At 36.4% G+C, this 21,037-nt stretch overlaps 1 protein-coding gene across 1 annotated transcript in view; it reads right to left on the bottom strand.

Moving 5' to 3' along the window:
• Positions 1 to 21,037, bottom strand: part of TMTC2 (transmembrane O-mannosyltransferase targeting cadherins 2) — a 233,164-nt gene that overhangs the window by 42,238 nt on the left and 169,889 nt on the right. The window contains exons 8-9 of the mRNA XM_015629085.2: positions 14,896 to 15,017; positions 1,286 to 1,367 (exon numbers count right to left, since the gene is read on the bottom strand). Of these exons, the coding sequence (XP_015484571.1) occupies positions 1,286 to 1,367; positions 14,896 to 15,017 (204 nt within the window). The remainder of the gene's footprint in view (positions 1 to 1,285; positions 1,368 to 14,895; positions 15,018 to 21,037) is intronic.

Genomic DNA, 21,037 nt, shown 5'->3' with positions numbered 1-21,037 from the left:
TAAATCCTAACATCATTTGCTGAGATGGACTGTTGAGACCAACCATTGAATTTGTAAGCAAGATTTCCTACTAAATGAAGACAGATTTCTTAGTAACAAAGGCTGGAAGAGGCTTGAGTAGGATTTCAAGAAACAATCAGCTGTAACTTTTTCCTCATTGTCTTGAGATATACACAGTACTTACATCCCAATGAAACAATGGGGTTTATATGCACAAATATCCCTATCATCTTTACTTTTACAGGCATAAATAGAAAACAGGGCAGTGAACTGCAGTGTTTCATAATGCAAAATAATGCAACACTGGGCTACATTAATTTAAAGTCTCTGAAATGTCTGAAGTCCAAAGGTTGTTTCTAGGTATTTAACATACAGAATTTCATACTGCACAGACCAAACAAATATAATGTGAGCAATGTAGACAAAGATATCACAGAGTAAAAACATGATCATTATGTGATATTTATTTTTCCCTCTTGCCCACTCATTTTTAATCATTTTACCAGCTAGAATCAGAAGAAGAAATTAAAATAATATACGAAGATACATACGGTATGCTTTGTGGTTCCCTACCTTCTTCCTAAACGAAGATGAAACTTATCACTTTTTATGTTATGCCAATTGGCACAATATAGCTTGTGTTTTAGGATTTGTCCATTATCAGCTTTAAAATGCAGTTAGAATTAGTCCATAAAGATAAATAATTTTGGTTCCCTGAGACTAAACACATCTGGAAATGTTTTTTGCACATCTAGCAAAAACAATCCAAAGTTACAAAGATACCTTCAAATTAACGGTGTGCAACATGCATGGCTTGAAAGGAAAGATACAGCCAACATGTCCAAATATTTTGTGATACTTAGCCATTTCAAGCCAAGAAGGTGCTGGGATGTAAGGCCTGTAAGACACTTCAATATATGAAACTCATGAACACTAAAGTAAAACTTCTGGTTGCCCACCCACCAACAATGAGTGAAGTCAGGCCGAAACTGTTAACAATAATATTCCAGGCCATGAAACTTTGACATATGGCAGTTTGTTCTTTCCCAGAGAGGCAGCAACACTGAAATTCCTCTCACAGGAGGAAAGCTATGCAAAATATGAAAATCTTCACCTCTCCCTCTACAATGATTGAAACATTGTAATGAAGTAATATATGGTAGATTAGTTTCTTTCCTTTTAGAGAAGATATTTTGCCAGTAGAACTTTTCAAATCTTTAATCACTGGGAGAGATTAACAGCAAGCCTGGAACACGTGTTGAAATCCTATCTATCTGAAACATACCATAATGCATGTAGCAGTTTCCTTTGGTAGGATCCAGCTGAATAGCCTTCATGAAGTACTTCTCTGCCTCACTCTTGCGCCCCTAAAAATAGAAAAAAAGGGGTGAAATTATTTTAAAAGTGTGTCATCCTGGAGCAATCATGTACAGTCAAAATTTCCAAACTCCAGGCACTGCAGAAAAACAACTACTATTATCACTAGATTTTAACTTATATAAATATGAGTGTTTAAGTACTACAGTAAGTTTTGTGGTCAGCTACTTTATGGTGAAGATCTCCAGACTAAGGAAGAAATGCATCCAACATTATCAATGTCCAAGAAGTAAGGAAGTGGTAGAAACATATTGCAAAAAGTATTGTAAAGGGCTTTGGGGTGAACATCAGTTCCATGCTACTTTTCTGGACAAGCAATTACACTCACCCAAGCTAAACTCAGAAGGGAAACTAGGACAGAGCTTTAGTCATGCTCTTAAGAAAAAAAGTCAGTGAGGGCTGGGGGAGGAAAAGCATGTTATGGTTCTATGAAATCATAGAATCCTAGGAGTTCTCATGTTGGAAATGACCCATAAATATTCACTCCTAATCCCTGCTCCTCACAAGACTACCTAAAACCATGTGACTACATGTTTTCCAGATACTTCTTGAGCTCTGACAGGCTGGGTGCTGTAACCACTTCCCTGCAGAGCCTGGTCCAGTGACTAGTCACCTTCACAGTGAAAAATCTTTTCCAAATATCCATTCTGGATATCAGGATATGCCCCTGAGGCAGCTCCATTTCTTTTCCTTGTATCCTAAAAAATACTATATACACAGCCAAAGGTAAAGTTACCACAAATGGAAGTACATAAATAGAAACTATTTTAGAGTTTAATGTGGAAAGTAAAAAAAAAATATGTGTTTCTGATTTTAATGTGGGAAGTCAGATTTCATCAGAAATCAATTCTGACAATCATAAAACAACTGTAGCAGAAATGCTAATTTTTAGAGACAATGGTCAAGGGTTTGACAATTGGTCAGGGAAAAAAAGAACCAAAACTAACAAAACCACAGCCTAACAGAACTTATGGTAAAAAGAATAGACATTTTCTGAGACAGAGATTTTCTTATCACTGGAATCACCAAATCTCTATAGGTCCATTATGGTATAGAAGTGCCAGAGCAGATGCATTAGTGGTCATTATTCTTGAAAAAACAGTGATATTGGATTAGTCTAGTCTGATACTCAAACACAAATCACTATCACATATTCACTAAGACACCTGCGACCTGTTTATCCCTATCCCCACGAAATTAGCTGCTGTGGTTTGTGCTATAAAATAGGCAGCCTGCAGAATAAAGAACAGTTAAGCTTAACCCCTGTGGAAGAAAGGCTTTGTGGTCTGCACCTCTCAAGTTGCCTCGAGTGTTATTTCACAGATACAGCCATATAGGCTTTCTCAAGTTCTGTGGTTTGGAAAGAGACATGGCACACATCCTGCACTATCCCACAAGTTAACACAGGAATAACAATGAGGTCTGTTCATGATTACAGCTGCTTTAGATTCTCAGTATTTCCCTCAGGGGTCTTAAAGACAATAAAATAGAGTGAAGGAAGTTGCGCAGCAGACCAAGAACTGTATGAAGACCAGGTTCCACCAAAACCAGCAGAGGCCATATTTCAAGAGATCATCCTGGAAAAGATACGAGCAGGCTTAACATTTACAGGATTCCAGTTTCACAAAATGAATGTTCACTGGAGATAACAATTCAGCCTTATTATATTGTAAACTTTCTTTGGCAAAGCCATATTCCTTACAGCCAAGTCCTCATGGCACAAGATTCCTACCAACCAAATGGTACAACTACATCATAGAGTACACTATCTTATACTGCAGTGGTTCATTCTGCTTTATTAAAAAACCCAAACAACTAAATAACAAACCCACAAACAAAAAGCCCAAACCAAAAAACCATACGACAGGTAGTCCAGACTGATTTTTCTTCTTTTACTAGTGGAGTAAAGACATACATATATATATATATGTGTGTGTGTGTTTGTGTGTGTATATGTATGTATGTGTATGTATATGTATGTATGTATGTATATATGTATGTATGTATATCTAAACCACCATTTTTTTTAAATAGCATGTAAGTATAGTTAAGAACAAAAAATTAATAAGAAAATAATCATCAATTAAAACAATTGGCAGGATGTTTTAATGATAATCAAACACTCAATTTTGCACATTAAATCTGAGGCTGGTAATTGTGGTCTGCTGAAAGTTACAATGGCATTTCTAAGTCTAGCATCGAGGCTTCAAAATGCGAGGCACTAAGCATATGTATCATTAATACTGACAGAATGAACATCTACAGATTTTGCATAATTGCCTTTTTTATCAGAGTCACATAATTAGTTTTAGCTGGTTGCACTCTGTGTCTATTTCTAGAACATCAAAGCACAGTTCATTGAATACAGTCACAAAATTGTAGCTTCTATGTACAGAAATATAAGGCCACAAACATTTGTCAAACTTGATTAATTTTTATTTACTGGAATCACCAAAAATACATGACTGCTCTACTCTTTTTGGCACTTTCCAAATGGCATGCTGCACTCAAGTTCAGGCTAGTCAGGAGACCTACAATACACAATGATGACAGGTGCCAGCATACATAACATCAAAAGAACTGTGCTATTTACAGGCTCAAATGGTCATTTCACAGATAAAGGGGAGAAAAATCTTTAATTATATCAGCCAAGACATAAAGTCCTCTGATTAAAAATAATCAGCAAAGTTCTATTTGTTCGTGTTGGCCATCAATTTAATTTATATACATTTCTCAAAAACTATTTTAAAAAATGAATAAAAGTGTTTTCTTGTAGACTGGCATTGTGAGGAACCTTGCACAACATCACTAAAATGTTCTGCTTAATGCAGTCTACTGCTAAAATGTCAATACCTCAGCATAGATTTAATATACATCATTTTTTGTGTCAAAATATGCAAAATACAACCACTTGACAGAATCAGGCTATTTCACAATTAAAACTTAGTTTTTATCAACCTTTTTTCAATTATCCAATATACATCTTAACTATCCAACAGAATGCAGACACTGTGCAGTTTACTTGACAGTAATCCTGTCATTGTCCCTTTCCCACATTTCTCAGCATTAAATAAAACAAATGGTATGAGAGAATGAAATTATAACTTTTAAAGAAAATCCAACTAAGTGTTTTAACAGCTGAAAAATACTGATTGGGGGCAGGAAGCCATTTGGTGTGCATGCTCACTGTTACGTGTATTGACCCATACAAACAGGAATTGAGAGCTACTGGAAACCTCCCAGTTTCTAGCAGCAGGGTTTGCAGTCGTATATGCACAACGACATACCCTGGCAATTTTACAAAGCAAAAAACTCTAAGTTTACAACCACATGATAGCAGACTTTTTTTAAGGATAAAGAAGTTATTCATAAATTTTAATGAAAATACTTGACAGCCCTGAAGATTAATAATGGGACACAAAATACCTTCCTCCTCTTGGTCACCAGTTTACATTCAGTCCAGGTCAGTGGCTAATGAAAAGGTGCTATATGACAGCTCAGGGGAAAGGAGTGGGTAGTCCCAGCCCAAACCCTAATGGAGATCCTCTGCACAGATGCACTGGCATATTTATGGCTTTTCAGTGCAGAGACTAACAAGACAATCATAAAACAATCAATGTCAATCTCCTTGCTGAAGAACTTGAACATGATGAAGACACTTTAATAATTGATTTGAAAGACTGGCTGATATTTGCCTTACTGGATCTGGACCTAAAGCATATAATAAGGACAAACTTCCCAGAGTTTTCCATTAATAAAGAGAACATCAGTCCCCCTTCTCCCTTGTCTCATGCCCAAATAAACATTTTTTGCCTCTGATTACCATCTTCCAGCAACACCAACAAATTTAAAAAGGGAAAAAAGAAGTTTTAAAAGTGCAGGTAAGTAAAACAGGGCTCTTACAACATAACACGTAAGTTCTCCTGGTTTTCAGAAATACCTCTCTCTCCACAAATCATGCAGACTCTAAATCAGAGTGGCTGGGTGCTTGCAGTTTTTGAAGACAAACTGTTAATTGTTTAAATATTATTTCAGAAGCTTGATTTTTAAAACAAGTTCTTTGCAATTGACTGCAAGAGGGTTTTTTTGGTTGGTTGCTTCTTCCCTAGAGACCAAATCAATGTATCTGTGCTTGCTAATATGGTCAAACATACAGCTTATCTGGGCTTTCATACAAAATAAATATAAATGACTGTTATGACCACCAGAACAAATGAAAGAGAGCCAACTAAGGGCAGTTCACACATTAGTAAAATACTATATTTATCCTTAAAATATTAAAAAGCTGAGGATAAAACTAGCATTTTGGTATCCACCCCAATTTCTTTTTCCTCAGTTTTCTGGTAAATTGTGCCAAATTCATGTTGAGGCAGCTGTTGTACTTGAGGCTGCTGGAGGCCCAGGGACCCTGCAATGGTAGTAAAACTGGAAAAGACTAATACAGCTGAGCAGCTCTGAATAACCCTCCTGTGGAAACTATGATGACACAGTGGCAATCAGTAAGGTGGTTCAACAAATTAGGTGGTCTTTGCAATTTGAACCAACTTTATATGACATAAACATTCATCATTCTTCAAAAGTTACGGGGGATCACCAGTAGGACACAGACTTCATTCTTCAATACTGTTTTACCAACTTTAACAGGTAATAATGTGATTGCATAAATAACTTAATTTATGCCACAAATGCAGTTAACTGTCACTCTCTACATCTGTTCTTTTTTTCTTTTTTTGGCAAGCATTCACAGTTTTAATAAAAGAGATTGAATTATGAAAAGATTTATTAACGGAAGTTTGATTAAAATGTGCACACTGAAAAGAGAAAACCAAATATTATGTTACATGTTTTTTTTCCTCCTCTCTAGAACAAGTCACAGACTATTCAGTGATAGTAAAAAAGTTTGAACTGAACCTGTGACTTCCTTTTCATGTTTCCATAAGTAACTGCAGATCTACATATCCTGTTTCATAATCAATTCCTTTTGCCTCACAAAAGTTGTGAGGCACAACACAAGTGGTGTGATACTGAGTAAATGAGTAATAAATTCTTCAAAAGCTTTTACTTAGCTGGACTAATGAAACAGGAACTATGGAATTGCATCTTACAATGATGTCATTGACATAGGCAAGCTCTCCACCCCAGATCTAAATATTAGTAGTTCAAAAAGAACTTCAATATCTAGTATTTGGTAGCTAAAGGGATTCTTCTTTCTTCCTTCATTTTGCTGTTATTTCTACAACTCTTCCTTCTTCACTCTGGATTACAATATAAATATACCATAATTTGTATATGAAATGCTAGACCAAGTGAAATATAGAGGACTCAGATTTTTAATATCAAAGGTTTAAAACTTATCTCTGTTTCTATACTTCCTGTGCATTAAAAAGACAAATTTTGCCTTTTCATCTCATCTTTGTTAAAATAAAATAATAATAACCAAACATGGCAGAGAAGCCATCTCAGTGTATGGAAGCATGACTTGGATTACTCTGGAGGAAATTACACTATAAATCTTTATCTACCAAGTCAAGGTAATTCACCATACATTAAACTTTATAATAAATGTGAAGCAACTTTCTCATTGTTGTGACATATCCACATAACTTTGTCACTGAGGTCATGACTAACATTCTCCTTCCCAGTCATTTCACTGGACCAGGGTCCTCACATGCACAATTCAGTACAATGCATACTTTCTGCAAAACCCAGTACATAACCTAGTTCCCTTTGGAAATAAACCTTGGTAGAATCAATAACATCCAACCTCTTCTTTTAGTTTAATCTTCTATTTGTACCTTAAGTGGTCCACTTACATCTTAATATATAACATTAGTCCTCCTTCAAACAGATGCAGAATTTTGTTGAGTAAAAATCCATCCACTATTTTCACTGAGATACTGCTGAAGTCAGTGTGATTGTTCCAAGAGCCAAGGTTAATTGAGAGAACAGTAATATACTGTGCTCTTGAATGTGTATCTACAGTGGCAATTAAAGGCATGATAACCAGAGAGTTGAGATTGAAGCAGTGCCTATTCCAGCTCAAAACTTACTGACTTGGGACATGACTGAGACAATATTAGGGTGATACTTTTTTCAAGTATTATGTATCAAATGAATCAATAATATATTAAAGCTATTTGACATCCATTTTTTCAGTTTATGTGTCCCCTATCACCAAAATCATTCTTGTTCTATTAAAGTATTCAAAACAATATAGAAAAGAAATGTAGGCATATTTTTTTTTCCCCTTGGAGGTTTTTTTTTGTTGTTCTGTTGTGGTGGGATTTTTTGTTTGTTTTTTTTTTTTTTTTAATGATGTATCTTATTTTTAGTCTTTCTTTTGGGATAGCTTGAAGTCTAGAAGGAATTTACCGCCTTACATCACTGTTGAAACCAAGAAATATTGTGTAAAGTCTTAAGTAAATATTTAAAGAATAGATTTCATTCTATACCTTATGATTTATTTACTGTCTATAACCCTATTGAAATGTTCACTTCAGTCATTAAGCTTTGACCATTTTGTACCAAAAATATGTACTGAAATGTGAACTAAATTTCCAGGTTAGTCCCTTTCTTTTCTGTTTAGTCTTAAACCACATTTTATATTTTCTGATAAAGAAGTGAATTAATATCTACTCATATTTCATGACCAGTCAGTAGAATATAAATTCAGTATCATGCTGCTTTCACTGAGTCCTATGAATTTCTTCTAAGCTAAATTTGACCTATTTTTCCACAATTAGTGACCAAATTACTATGCACAGAGTAACTACAGCAACTATATCTAATCATGTAATAAAACAAAAAGATCTCTCTTTTGGTGGGTTAGATCTTTCACGTTGCTTCCAAACCCAGAACAGTCTGTGATTCTTTCATGAAAGCAGTTCATCCTGTATCAGTGATGTTCTCTGTAACAAGCTTTAAACTTATGTTGAGTGAAGTGAGAAGTTTAGGGCTCCCCCTTTCCTGTCTACAGGAAGTCAGAAACACGATACCAAAGATGAGATTCCCTAAAGGAGGTTAGTGAGGGGTTATGTGCCTAAATACCTGTTCCAGAGACATTTATGAACTAGACAGATATGCTATATTTAAATGAAAATATTCTGTTTTACAATTAATTCTATTACAACTGGCATGCAGCCAAACTCATGTCCTAAGGGGACTGGAAAGAATATCTATGGATGCAATACTTCTGGCATGCAGCCAGCCCCTGAAGAAATGCAAACTCAATATAGATGTCAGCTATTGAAATTACTGTAGTTCGGAAATCCTGTCATTCATACTGGAGGTGTGAAAGCTCCAGATACACAAGACAACCAAACCTTTAAAAAAGGGCTCACACTTCTTAAGCCAGTAAACCTGATTTTCCCCACTGAAGAGGGAAACCCCTTCCTTCTAGCCCCTGCAAGTGAATTGCTTGTAAGCTGGGAACAAAAATGAAAATAACTCTCATTTTGCAAACTCAGAACTAAGTACAAACTGTGCATGTATTGATTACAACCCTCAAGAGATTTCAAGTGTCAAGAAAGCTTATAGTGTCTGTGCCAGACTCCAATGACAAACTGACTACAAGACAGAAAAGCAGTAGTGGCTATTGCTTGGCTTAACTTGACTTCCTAGGCAAGGCATTCTCGTGGATTCAGTGTCATTTTGATATTGTCATGATGTGACTTTTGCTGAAATTTCCAATTTTCATTTAAAAAAAAATCTTCCTAGAAGCAGTACTAATAGCCAAGGGATATAGTTTCCCAAAATGAAATACCTAAGAGCTTTGCTGATCTAATTAAATTGACCTGTTCAGAAAATGCCTGTTCACTAATTAAAGATTCTTCTATGTGTAGGCATTTATTGGTCCCCTAAGTATTACTGAAAATACTTTTGTTTGCTTTAAAGGAGTTGATTACTAAAAGAAGAAACCATTCTAGAAGATCATGACTAGATTTAACATAGAGCATTTCAATTTCTATATCTTAAAGACAGTCACAATTCTTTTGACATCATGACTGTTCTCCCTCATTCCTGCTTTCTTCCTATTTGTGTAGATCTAGAGAGACAGAAAAAAAAGTAGCAATGAACCAGTGGCATTAAAGATGACAATATGACAGATTTTTCCAACAGAAATGCAAATTTACTTTCTGTGCTGAAACACCAGCAGCAAGTAATTACAGAAATAGTAAATGTTGAATTAGTCTATTCATTGTACACCATTCTCCCTTTCCCCTGCTGTCCCATTCTTTTCTATTCTTCCTATCTTCCATTTATTTCTATGTTGCCATTTATTTACATTTATTTTGAGACGACAGTCAAGCACTAACACCAATTACTGAATACAGTAGGGTATTTGATAGCAACACTGAGTAATTTCAGAACTGACCAAAAATGGCAGGATACCTCACGTCTTCTGTTTGTCAGAAGCATAAGCAACAATCAACTGCAGGCAAAAATATGGTCACTCACTGAGAAGCAATTATCTCAGAACTTCAGAAAAGTACTGAACTTCAGTGTTAATACTTGAATGTCACAATCCTGCTACTTTTATACTAATCCAAAACACTGCCTGTCTCTATCAAGTCTATAACTGCCTTTTTCCCAATCCCCTTTAAAGAAAACATTTTAAAATCAAATATGTTATATTATAGGGAATCTTCTAGGATGATTATTGCTGAATAGTTGGAGCTCCAGTACCAAAATTTTACAAGGCAAAGTAAATTTTTCTTACAGCACTTCGGGTGATTTTCCAAGCCAGTAAAAAATAAGAGATTAACAGCACTGTGTGAAGCCATGTAAAATGCAAGAAAACACTGTGCAATTTTTTCCAGAGAAATAAAGCAAAGCCTGTAATTCCTAGATGCAGCACACTAAATATTACAATATGAGGCTGTCCCTAAGTACTTCAGCAATTAGAGCCACTACTGCAGACTATGCAGGGTCATTTGTGGGCTCAACTTCACTCAAAAGAGATAAAACAAAACTTAAAAACATTTCTATCCAATTGAAGTAAAGCATCTCAGAGTGGCATGCTACTGTAACAACCGAACACTGACTGATGGCAGAGAGGCCAGACATTAGGAGGGAGGATTTCTTAGTCTTCTCTTTAGGATTACTGAAGTGCAAGGAAGAAAAAAAAATTAAAAGCCTTACTTGCAAATGGTTTTTTTAGCATAACAGCCAATGCCTTCTCTTCTAGAAGGTCTGCTCATATAATGGAAAATGAATTACAGTACATGCTCAAGGCATCACCTGGCACTGTCATTTTTGACAGACTCATTTTTATCCTAAAGCTGGGAGCTTTGCAATTTAAAAGCCTTTCAAAAAATTATGCTTTTCTTTACAATGTAGAAATAAATTACCTAAGCAAGGGATGAGGCTCAGATGGTGTGGTACAAAGCTACCAGAAGATTGGCTATGTCAACTAACATATCAAATTGAAAAACAAATTCCTCAAGCGATTTAAGCAGCTTAACAAGTTAAAGGTATGAAAAAGCACGTAATGCTAAAGGACTACAGTTCTAAACAGCTACATGTCCTTACTAAATATAAAAAAAGGACAAACCTAAGCCCCAGACAACTGGCTATTTTCCAATTATTCTAGTAACTGAGCTACTAATCATGATTTTCAACCACTAAATTATGCTGTCCTAACATATTTTCAAGAAAATTGTAGCTTAGTGAGCTGTAATTCTTAGATACAAACATATAACATGAATTAATATAGGAGCTAGGAAATTCTTGTGACTTATGATATTAGGTAACAAGACTGTAAATTCATTAGCTATTCCTCTGGAGCTCTTAAGCTGGTCTGTTTTTTTCCTACATATACAGAAGCATGCCCAAGTCCATTTGAGTATTACTTGTGTCTTTTCCAGCCTAAATGATTCTCTGATTCTATGTGATGCTGCTTTCAGTAAGCATTAATACTGGCAGCAGACTTGAGAAGGCAGAAAAACTGAGGTTAAAATTAATCCACTTCATTGGAATTAAAGCAAAGAAGTAAAACATAGCTGAATTTGTGAACTTTACAGGTCTGACTTTATTGCTGGGGGTTTTATATTAGAATTGCCTTTGGCTGGAATTTAGGAATTTGTCTGGAAATTACCTCCTCTCTTCCCTTACACCCCCAATTTCACTGCCAGAAAATTTTCTATCTATATTAGCACCTACATCTGCCCTTCACTTCATCAGTGATCTCACATTTCTCTCCTAGAAAAGACACAGAGAGCTGTTATTAACAGTTTTGTCTCAGCACTTATATTCAGAAACAGGTTTATAAAAAGTTCAAAGGTTTGATTCCAATAGATGACAGCAAAGAAGCCTCTAACACATCTCTTCTCCAACATCCAGAAACTAACTGAAGAAGGCTTTTCTCTTTTCTAAATTTACAGGCTGTGAGACAATTACCACTAACCCAGGTAGCAAAGTGTAACGGAAGAATAAGTCACAGCGGTAGCTCAAGTTGGGGTTGGGCTGAAATAACTATGCCAAAGGGAGCAGCACTAACCCAAATCCCAATGAAGTTTATGAAAACTTCCAGGAAGCATGTCAGTTACAGCAACTATATATTTGCAATGGGAACTAATACTAGGACAAGTTCAGTACACCAGGAAGTAGACAAAATGCATTTTGTGAATCGCTTAGCAGACAGTAACCTGCAACACTGATTAAGTGACCAAAATGGAGACAAACCCCATATATTTTACTGCCAAATCTCTTAATCCATTTTTGTGTTGAATATTTTTTCAGACCTGTAGCTCAAAGAACTAATTAGAATTAATGCAAAATTTCAACAAATCAAAGATAAAGGAACTTTTATTTTTCATTAATGAAGTAACCATCAGAAAAATATTGTGCCCATCTGTAAATATTTTGTCATCATAATGTTTCTTGCTATATATTTATGAAATTCTAGAAGTCAACAGGACATCAGCACCATCTTTTCAGCTTATACTGCTGTCAATAGAATGGACATCAACCCTATCTATACATATTGCCATGAATATGAGAAGCAACAGTAATAAAGAAAAAAGTGTCAAGAGATAATAATAAATAAATGCGAGGAGAATAGATCACAGTTGTGGTACAGAACAATTATAGGAAAGCAAGTGTGTGTTGAGAAAGGAAAGGTATTTTACTGCCTATCCTAGTGCAGTATTCAGTGTTGAAAGCTGTATACAAATCTTCTCCTTGCTCAGACACATCCTCCCACAAACACAGCCCAGATGCTCAAGGCACAATCCACCCCACACTTATCTTCCATTTATATCCCCAGAGAAAAGTAAACAGTTCAATTCTACTATAAGGACTAGTGCAGATTTTTCATTGCCTCCTTCTAAAAGTTGGGATAACAACACTAAATTTTCATCCTATTCCTGCACTTTCATAATAAGGGGACAGAATTTAAAAAAAATAAATTAGTGGTTAACAATGTTTGGACACTTCTGGGATTTGGGGATTTTGTTATTTTGAAGAAAACTGTGAGACCTCATTTCCCAGAACCACTGTAAGGCTTTCCCTAACAGATCTCATATTTCACACACTCAGCAGTCAAAAAAATTAACCAGAGGAGTATTGGGGTAGGAGTGGGTGTGTGTGTGTAACAAAAAAATCAAACAAACAAAAATTTGGATTTTATTAAGAAAACTCTTTACTTCCTGTCCTGGCTCTGGCCAGGATAGGGTTAATTTTTGCTGCAGCCAGAGGAGGCATGGCCAGGACCCCGAGGTTGTTCTATACCACCTCCCCATCCAGGAAAGGGGGAAAGGGGTCACTTCTGGATCAAGAAGCATGGTGGCAGGGTTGGATACTGCTGAGAGTTTCTATTTTGTGAGCATTCCCACGCGAATAGTTCGCCTCTCTTGTGCACTTTGTTATTAATATTGTTGCTCTTACTGTTTGTTTTCTTATTTTATTACTGTTTGCAGTAAGTTGTTCTTATTTCAGCCCATGATCTTTACCTTTTGTGCCTCCAATTCTCCTCTCCAGCCTGCTGCAGTGGGAGGGACAGGGAGTAGTGAGAGAGCAACGTGTGGTTTAGAGTGTTACAGTGGGAACACTGAATTGGGAAATACTATTCCTGAACCACAACACTTTCCCACAGCAATTCCAATAAATTAGCACTTTTGTGTCAAAGATCTGCTAAGAACAAGCTGGTAACACTGAGTTTCTGCTATTATTCCTAGGTACAAGGTACCTGCTAGAAAAGCAAGGTAAATACAGCAATTTTCCTGTACAACCTATTTGTAGTTCTATTCTAGAAGAAGGCAAACAGTGGGTGCATATATTTGTTAATATCCCAGCAATTTTAACAGTAACTGGACATTGTTAAAAAAAAAAACCCTTTCCAGGACGTGAAACTGACAGGCAGTGTAGATATAACACTACCACCTTGACTTCATTGCAAGTTAAAACCTTCCCTTCTAGGCAGCTTTTAATAAAACTCTGCAATTAACATTAACACAAGCCGATTTTTAAGTCTTCAACTGTTACTCATACAGAAAACTTTTGTTGTATTTCCTTCCCCTTTTCCAAATTCAAATACTAACAGTAAATGATCTCCTGAAATTAATCATGAGCTGTTGTTTTCCACTGGATAAAAGACATCTTTTGCTTGAAGATTGGACAGCACAATCAAGACTATAGAAAAAGTTTATCACCAAGTGAAAAGCTGAGGAACTTTCAGCTGAGGAATATTCAGACTAAGGCACAACAACTCAAGAACCACAGAGAAGTGTGTCATTAGTGCACAGAAAGCAAATATGAACTCACCAAGGTAAACAATGAAAGTAAATGTAGAATAGATAAAAATGAAAGAAAAATGGGAATGAGAAACTAATAACAAACGAAAGGCAGTTTTAAAACAGAATTATTTAAATTAATAAAATAGAAATCCATTTTCATCTTCAAAATGTGTGAACATCAAGGAGGGATTGGCACTTTGCTATAACGATGATATGGGGTTAGTTTACCTGGAGCTACAGGCACACCTGCAGTCAAAAATTAAGTAAATTTTACAGAAGTAAGGAAGTCCAACTCTTCTGATTTTTTAGAACTCGCTCTTAGTAGTTGAGCAGTTCTTTCACATGCTCAAAGAGATACCCCTAAAGAATGTAAATTCAAAGCATGAGATGCTATTGACAAAGTATAGGTGACACCCAGCCATATGCTGCTCCAACAACCCTGAGTCAAACACTGAATATATTACAGAATTAATTCCAATACTTATCCAAAGAACTTAAAGGCTTTATCAAGAGAACTTCTTACTGTGCATTACGAAGTTCCTTTGCCATTATAATTATTTTTTTTCCCAGCACAGAGTTGGTACTACCTCAAGAATAGATGCAATGTCTAACAAAAAAACCAACAAAAACAATACTAAGTCTTTAATTAGAAGAAGTAACTGAAACAGTGTGACAAATAAGGCAAAAAGCAATTTTCAGGCCAAAGCCTGCCCATCCACCCCTTTACCTAAACTACACAAAGGACCTGAGACCACTTCCCAGGAGTATATAATAATAAACTCACTGTCAGAGCCAGCAGTTTTCCATAGGTGAGATGGGCCGGGATGTGGTCACTCTTGGATCGCAGTGACTCCACATACCAGTGCTCTGCTTCGGGCAGCCGGCTCATTCTCATGTAGGCTTCTCCTGCAGGATCAAACAAATGCTAGTGAGAATAACACATATTTCTCAAGGCTTCCATAATTTATCTCATAATTTTCTATGTTTTTAATGTGCAGAGATCTAGAAAATCATGAAGTGATTTGAACACTTGCAACCACACCCACACACAAAAGGCCTTGCAGACACTTGAGTGAGGAGATTAAGTTAAGGCTTTATTAGGGCTGGAATAGCATAGCTGAGACGAAAACTAGTGTTGGAACAGAATTACTAGAGAGAGAACCACGTGGTAAGCTTTAGTCAAAAGTCTCAAAGTAGCAGAAATTTTACCTTATCTACTTCTCCTCTATCACTCTACATTGCAAAGCATGGAAAAGCATGGAGAACGTGGAAAATGTTTGCATTTAATCATAATAACTCAAGTACCGAAATTTTGTTTCAAAACGCAGGGAAATTTAAGAAAACAGTCCTGCAAGTATATTGAAGGGATTGGCAAGATATTAAAAAACCTAATCTCTGAATGTAGTTATATTAGGTCATCTGCCACAACTTGTTTAAATTAAAAACATAGCATCCATTATTTTAAAATTGCTAATCTTAAGAAGTCACATACAAAATGACTGAAGCTGGACATTTTTCAAAGTGAAATCCTTGACAATGAAAGGCAGAGGTAGGCAAAGTTGAAGAACAATATATGAATGGGATATCGGAAAGCCTGTTATATGTTTTTATATATATATTAGTATTAGATAATTGTAGTCATAAAGTTTCTAAGAAAGAGTTTAGCGTACACAGCAAGAAAGTGTCTTTCTTCAAGAAGCAATTTTCTCAAAGGTTGGAAACAATCAATATGAAACAAGTATGCAGTGGTGAAGAATAAGAGCTTTCAGATTAACACTCTGGACTTACACAGCTCTTTCACAAGGACTCTGCATATAAACGTGCCCTTGCCTAAGTCAATGACAGTCTGAAAATGCCAATTGAAGATTCAGGATTTCATCATCCCAGCAGCTGATCCATCTCTAATAAATGACTAAGTAGCTTCCAAAAATTATGAAGTCACAGGTTATCAAATGCTCCTACTGGAGGATCAAGAGACTGCAGCTGAGAGACCCAAGTAAAGATCAGCTAAGGTTGTCTCCAGGTGAGTCACAGCCTCCAGTTGTTCATTACATGAAAATTAGTAATTGTGAAGGCACCAGGGAGACAGAGGGACCAAAGTTCTTTCACTGGATTAAAGCCAACTACCACACCCCCAAAACTTGGAGAAAAGTATTTTCAAAGAGGAAAAATAAGTAACTCATAGCATGGGAGCTATTTTATCTCTTTATCTTGAATATTTACAGAGGCTATGGAAGATTTTCTTCATAAAAGAAAATTGGTCAAAAATTAGATTAATTAGATTTTTTTCCCTGTCTTTGTCACCAGAGGAGAAGGATCCCAGGCACAATGTGGCACTGAAGTTTTGAGTTTCAGGAGTTAGGGTGTGGTGCATGCAAAATGACCAAACTTCAGACCACAGATAATATAAGCATGATGCAGAGACAGAAGTCATGCTGAGCCAAGGCTAAGGGAAACCAGCATGATTGTTAAGAACAAACAGACTTTTTTTCAAACAATCCTGCTGTATTTAGAGGCTTGCATCCCAGTTTGGAAAAAGAGTCTATGTGTCTATACTTGTCTACCTACATATATTCCTAAATCAAAGATCTACATAGCCTTTTGTACTCATGCACTGGTCTTGATATCCAATTACATACACAGAAGCACTCAAATAATTCTGCTGCTGTTTAGGGCCAAAAAGACAGAACAACTCCCTCCAAAAAAGCTCAGGTTAAATTTAAAAAAAGAAAAACAAATCAAAAAATCCAAACAGGTAAGAAATCCCAGAAGAACATGAACATCAAATTCCATGATAGGAATATCACATGTGATTTTTTTCACTATGTCAGCACTCACAAATATAACATTATACTTTTATCTGCAGAAAACAAAGTCAGTAAGTGCTGAAAGGATGGAAGAAGCTGAAAATCAAGCTATATGCTCCCCTCAGCTCCTCTCCCTAGCTGCATGTTTTAACGCAGAATGTTTAATTATTTGATCGCATAGTATTTTTCCAAGAGGCTCCTGCTTCATTAGCATACAGGAAATGAGGAATCCATATCGTTCTTTTCTCTTCTTCAAGTGGAAAATTCCATCCCAACCTGTTACAGCTTGGCAGAGTTTCAAGTAATTAACAAGATGCTTTAAGAGTAATGTAAGCAGCCATAAGTGATGGAGCTATTATCTGTGGGTAGTAAAGGCTGAATGCACTGCCAAATATAAAACAGATCCAAGGTTCTCATCTATTTTTCATGATAGATTCTGATATAAGAAGAGATTAAGAACTTTGGAGTACTTGCAAATTCAATTTTTAGTATGTTTTAGGAGCTCAACTACTTCACAAACTAAACTCCTAAAACTTTGAGCATGTTTCTGAGTGCGGGTACCTAGAAACAAAGCCACAGTATGTCAATCTAAATATGAAACTGTAATGAGAGAAACTGTATTTCCCTGAACTTCACAGATGAAAACTGGGAGGAACTGTTGAGTTACTTGAAGGCAGGGAGGCTCTGCAGAGAGACCTCAACAAACCAGAGAGATGGGCAATCACCAACCATATGAAGCTGAACAAGGGCAAATGCCAGATTCTTCACCTGGGATGAGGCAACTCGGGCTGTACGGACAGACCGGGGAATGAAAGGCTGGAAAGCAGCGTAGTGTAAAGGGTGCCAGTTGACAGAAAGCTGAACAGGAGCCAGCAGTGCCCTGACAGGAGGGCCAACTCTGTCCTGGGGACATCAGGCACAGCACAGCAAGCTGGGCAAGGGAGGCGATTGTCCTGCTCTGCTCTGCAGTGGCACAGCCTCAACTCCACTGCTGGGAGCAGTTCTTGGTGCCATGATGTGGACTCTGTGTCTAACTGTGAAACAGAGAGCCTCTAGAAATTACAGGCTGCATAGCTCTCTCAGTCCTGCCTGAGAAACTAGCCTGGGAAAAACAAGAGAAAGAATTAAAACAATCCTCAGAGACAGAAAACAGCTGTGCCAGGTGCTGTTTGTCTGTCCCTTGTTTTCCTTGCAAGAGAAAGTCAGAGGGTGGTGTGCACCACTGACCAGTGATGGTAATGTAGTGATTTACTGACCAATCAAAGTTTCCTTTCTTCTTTTCTACAGGAAAGTCTCCTGTACTTTCCACAGATCAGTCTATAAAACAAGCCTGAAGTAATAAACTAAGAGATATTCTCCTAACCGACTCCTTAGAGAGTCTATGTCACTCTCCCAGCCGTTCCTAATAGAGCGACACCATGATAAAAAAGTCCTTAAACTATTAAAGAGTGTCCAACAGAGGACAATGAGGATGGTGAAGGGCCTTGAGGGGAAGCCTTATGAGGCGCAGCTGAGGTCACCTGGGCTGTTGAGCCTGGAGGAGACTGAGAGGAGACCTCATGGCAGTTGTGACTTTATTTGGAGGGCAAGAGATGGGGCAGGCACTGATCTCTACGGTGCCCAGTGACAGGACCCAGGGGAATGGCCTGAGGTTGCTCAGGGGAGGTTTAGTTTGGATATCAGGAAAAGGTTCTTCACTCGGGGGGTACTGGCTGGGCACTAGAACAGGCTCCCCAGGGAAGTGGTCACAGCCTGACAGAGTTCAAGAGTCTGAACCATATTCTTGGGCACATGGTGTGGCTTTTGGGGATAGTGCTGTGCAAGGCCAGAAGTTGGACTCAACGGTCCTTGTGGGTGTCTTCCAACACATATGATTATGTGATTCTGTGACTCTTTGCAGATAATGTAGGTGAACACTTTTTTCTAAGGAACCTGTATGAAGAATTCCTATATTATAACTGATTAGAACATAGATTACTTCAGAAGGAAGCACTGTTAGGGGGTCTGTTATTAATTCCATCTTCTAAATGAAGAAAAGAAAAAGTTGAAAATTGACAACAGCTCCTATCACTGCCATACTCAAAACCCAGAATAGAATCAAGCAACAGATAACTGAACCATTAATTCAATCAAGTGAATTTATGCATTAGGCTGATGCAATTTAATAATAGCTATGCCACCTTGAGTTAATTTTCCAACAAAATGTCGGAGAAAACACGTATGGATTGATTTCTGTAATTCAGGATGCATTTGAGTGCCTGAAATTAAAATATGAAAAATAATATTTTCCATTTATAATCATGCATTCTTATAAACTTGCAACACAAACTATTTAGGCATTAGAAAGATAAAAGGAGTGTCCACTGGCAGAAAACATGCATACCAACACATAAGCAGATTTCTATATTTACTTTAACAAATGCTTTTTTTTTTGCAAAATCTTTCAAGTCTCATTCTAAAAATCTGAAAGATAACACATGGACACTTTATTAATAAATCTTGTCAGATCTCTAAAGTTCAACAGAGGTAACAACGACAGAGAACGAAATTCATGGCAGTGAAAACCTTAAGATATAAATGGTCATTTATCTTCAGTCCCTAATCTGTATCAACAGAGACATGTGTGGCATTGCCTGCACAATGAGTGGTGGTAATAAATTCAAGAGACAGCTAGAATAAAATGGGACCAACCAGTATTTCAAAACTGTTTCCAGCTTCACAAGGGTTAGTTCAGTTAATATTTTCTGAGTTTTATGAACAAGTTTTTTTCTTGTTCTATTCTACGAGAAAGATCATATATAAATAACCTGTAATTCTCATTTATTAATGTAGTGCAAGAAAAACATAATATGCAACTGAAAGACCATTAAAAGAAGGGCATTAACATTTCTATTAATACTTTCAAAGAAATCTGCAAAGGGATACCTTTTAGCTAGATTTACACCACCAAAATTAAAATCCCTATATTCAAGTGGATTTTATTTTTGCCTCAAAGATAGACTACTTGCAAAACTATCATTCACCAACAGTATTTTACCAAATTTCCTCACAATCCCTGGAATTTAAAAATAATCCTTCAAAATAAAATGAAACAAAATCCCAAAAAAATAATGAACTAGCCAAAAACCTCCCACTAAAATCACGCCAAGATATTAATTACAATTAAATATATTTGATTAACATAGCATTAACAATAATTAATATAGAATTAATAATAACTAAAACCTTATAACAATCATAATAAACATTAAATATTTATATTAAATAATGATGCTAAGAAAAGATTAGCTTGCTAGCAGCCATATTCCCTAAAGGCTAAAATTTTTCTTGAAAACTAAGTGGGATGTGTTTGTAAGAAAAATAAACCTACGGACACAAGATTTTCCAATACATACCACATATTGTTAAAAAGAAAAATTAGGTAGCATTTACATTAATGTATGTTACATGGTTCTAGCTTTACCTCTCATCTGCTGATTTCATGTTTTTTCTGTTTCAGATGCATGTAGTCACACGAAGCAAAGGACTGGTGGGGGAGCATGCCAGACTTTCTAATCAGAAAGTACAATAGAACTGTGGATGTAAAAGCACTGTACCTCCACAGGTGTACAGTACTGATACTTTCAGATTAAAAAGATATGTCCTTCCAGTGGTCCTTCTTTTAGGAACCCAAAAAATACTGCTGAAAAGACAACCAAAAAATTATCTCCATAAAGGAGACAATGTAGGGTAAATATGCCTTGCATCATCCTTATATATGCTAATTATCTGCCCCTCAAATTTTGGCATGGTAAAACTGTAATATAGAAAACATTGAATTTGACATGGATAAAACACCAAGTGTCAAAACACCAAGGAAGATGGAGATGCCCTTTGAAAATAAAAATCTCTAATATAGACATTCCATCAGGATTTAAATTTAATCTTTCCATCATTTCTTTTAATTGGGAGTATAAACAAGTTGCCTTAGAAAATGATGGAGAGGTCTGTGTCCCTGTGTGTCGCAATAATGTGAGGAGTTTATGTCTTTGATAATGTGACCGTGCAGCTTTCTTGTGCAAATCAAGGATGCAGATGTGCTTCCCATAAATGCACCTCTCTAGATATATGACTTCCCTC

The sequence above is a fragment of the Parus major genome, chromosome 1A (assembly GCF_001522545.3).
Source record: "Parus major isolate Abel chromosome 1A, Parus_major1.1, whole genome shotgun sequence".
NCBI lineage: Eukaryota > Metazoa > Chordata > Aves > Passeriformes > Paridae > Parus > Parus major.
This window is presented reverse-complemented; position numbering and strand designations above follow the sequence as displayed.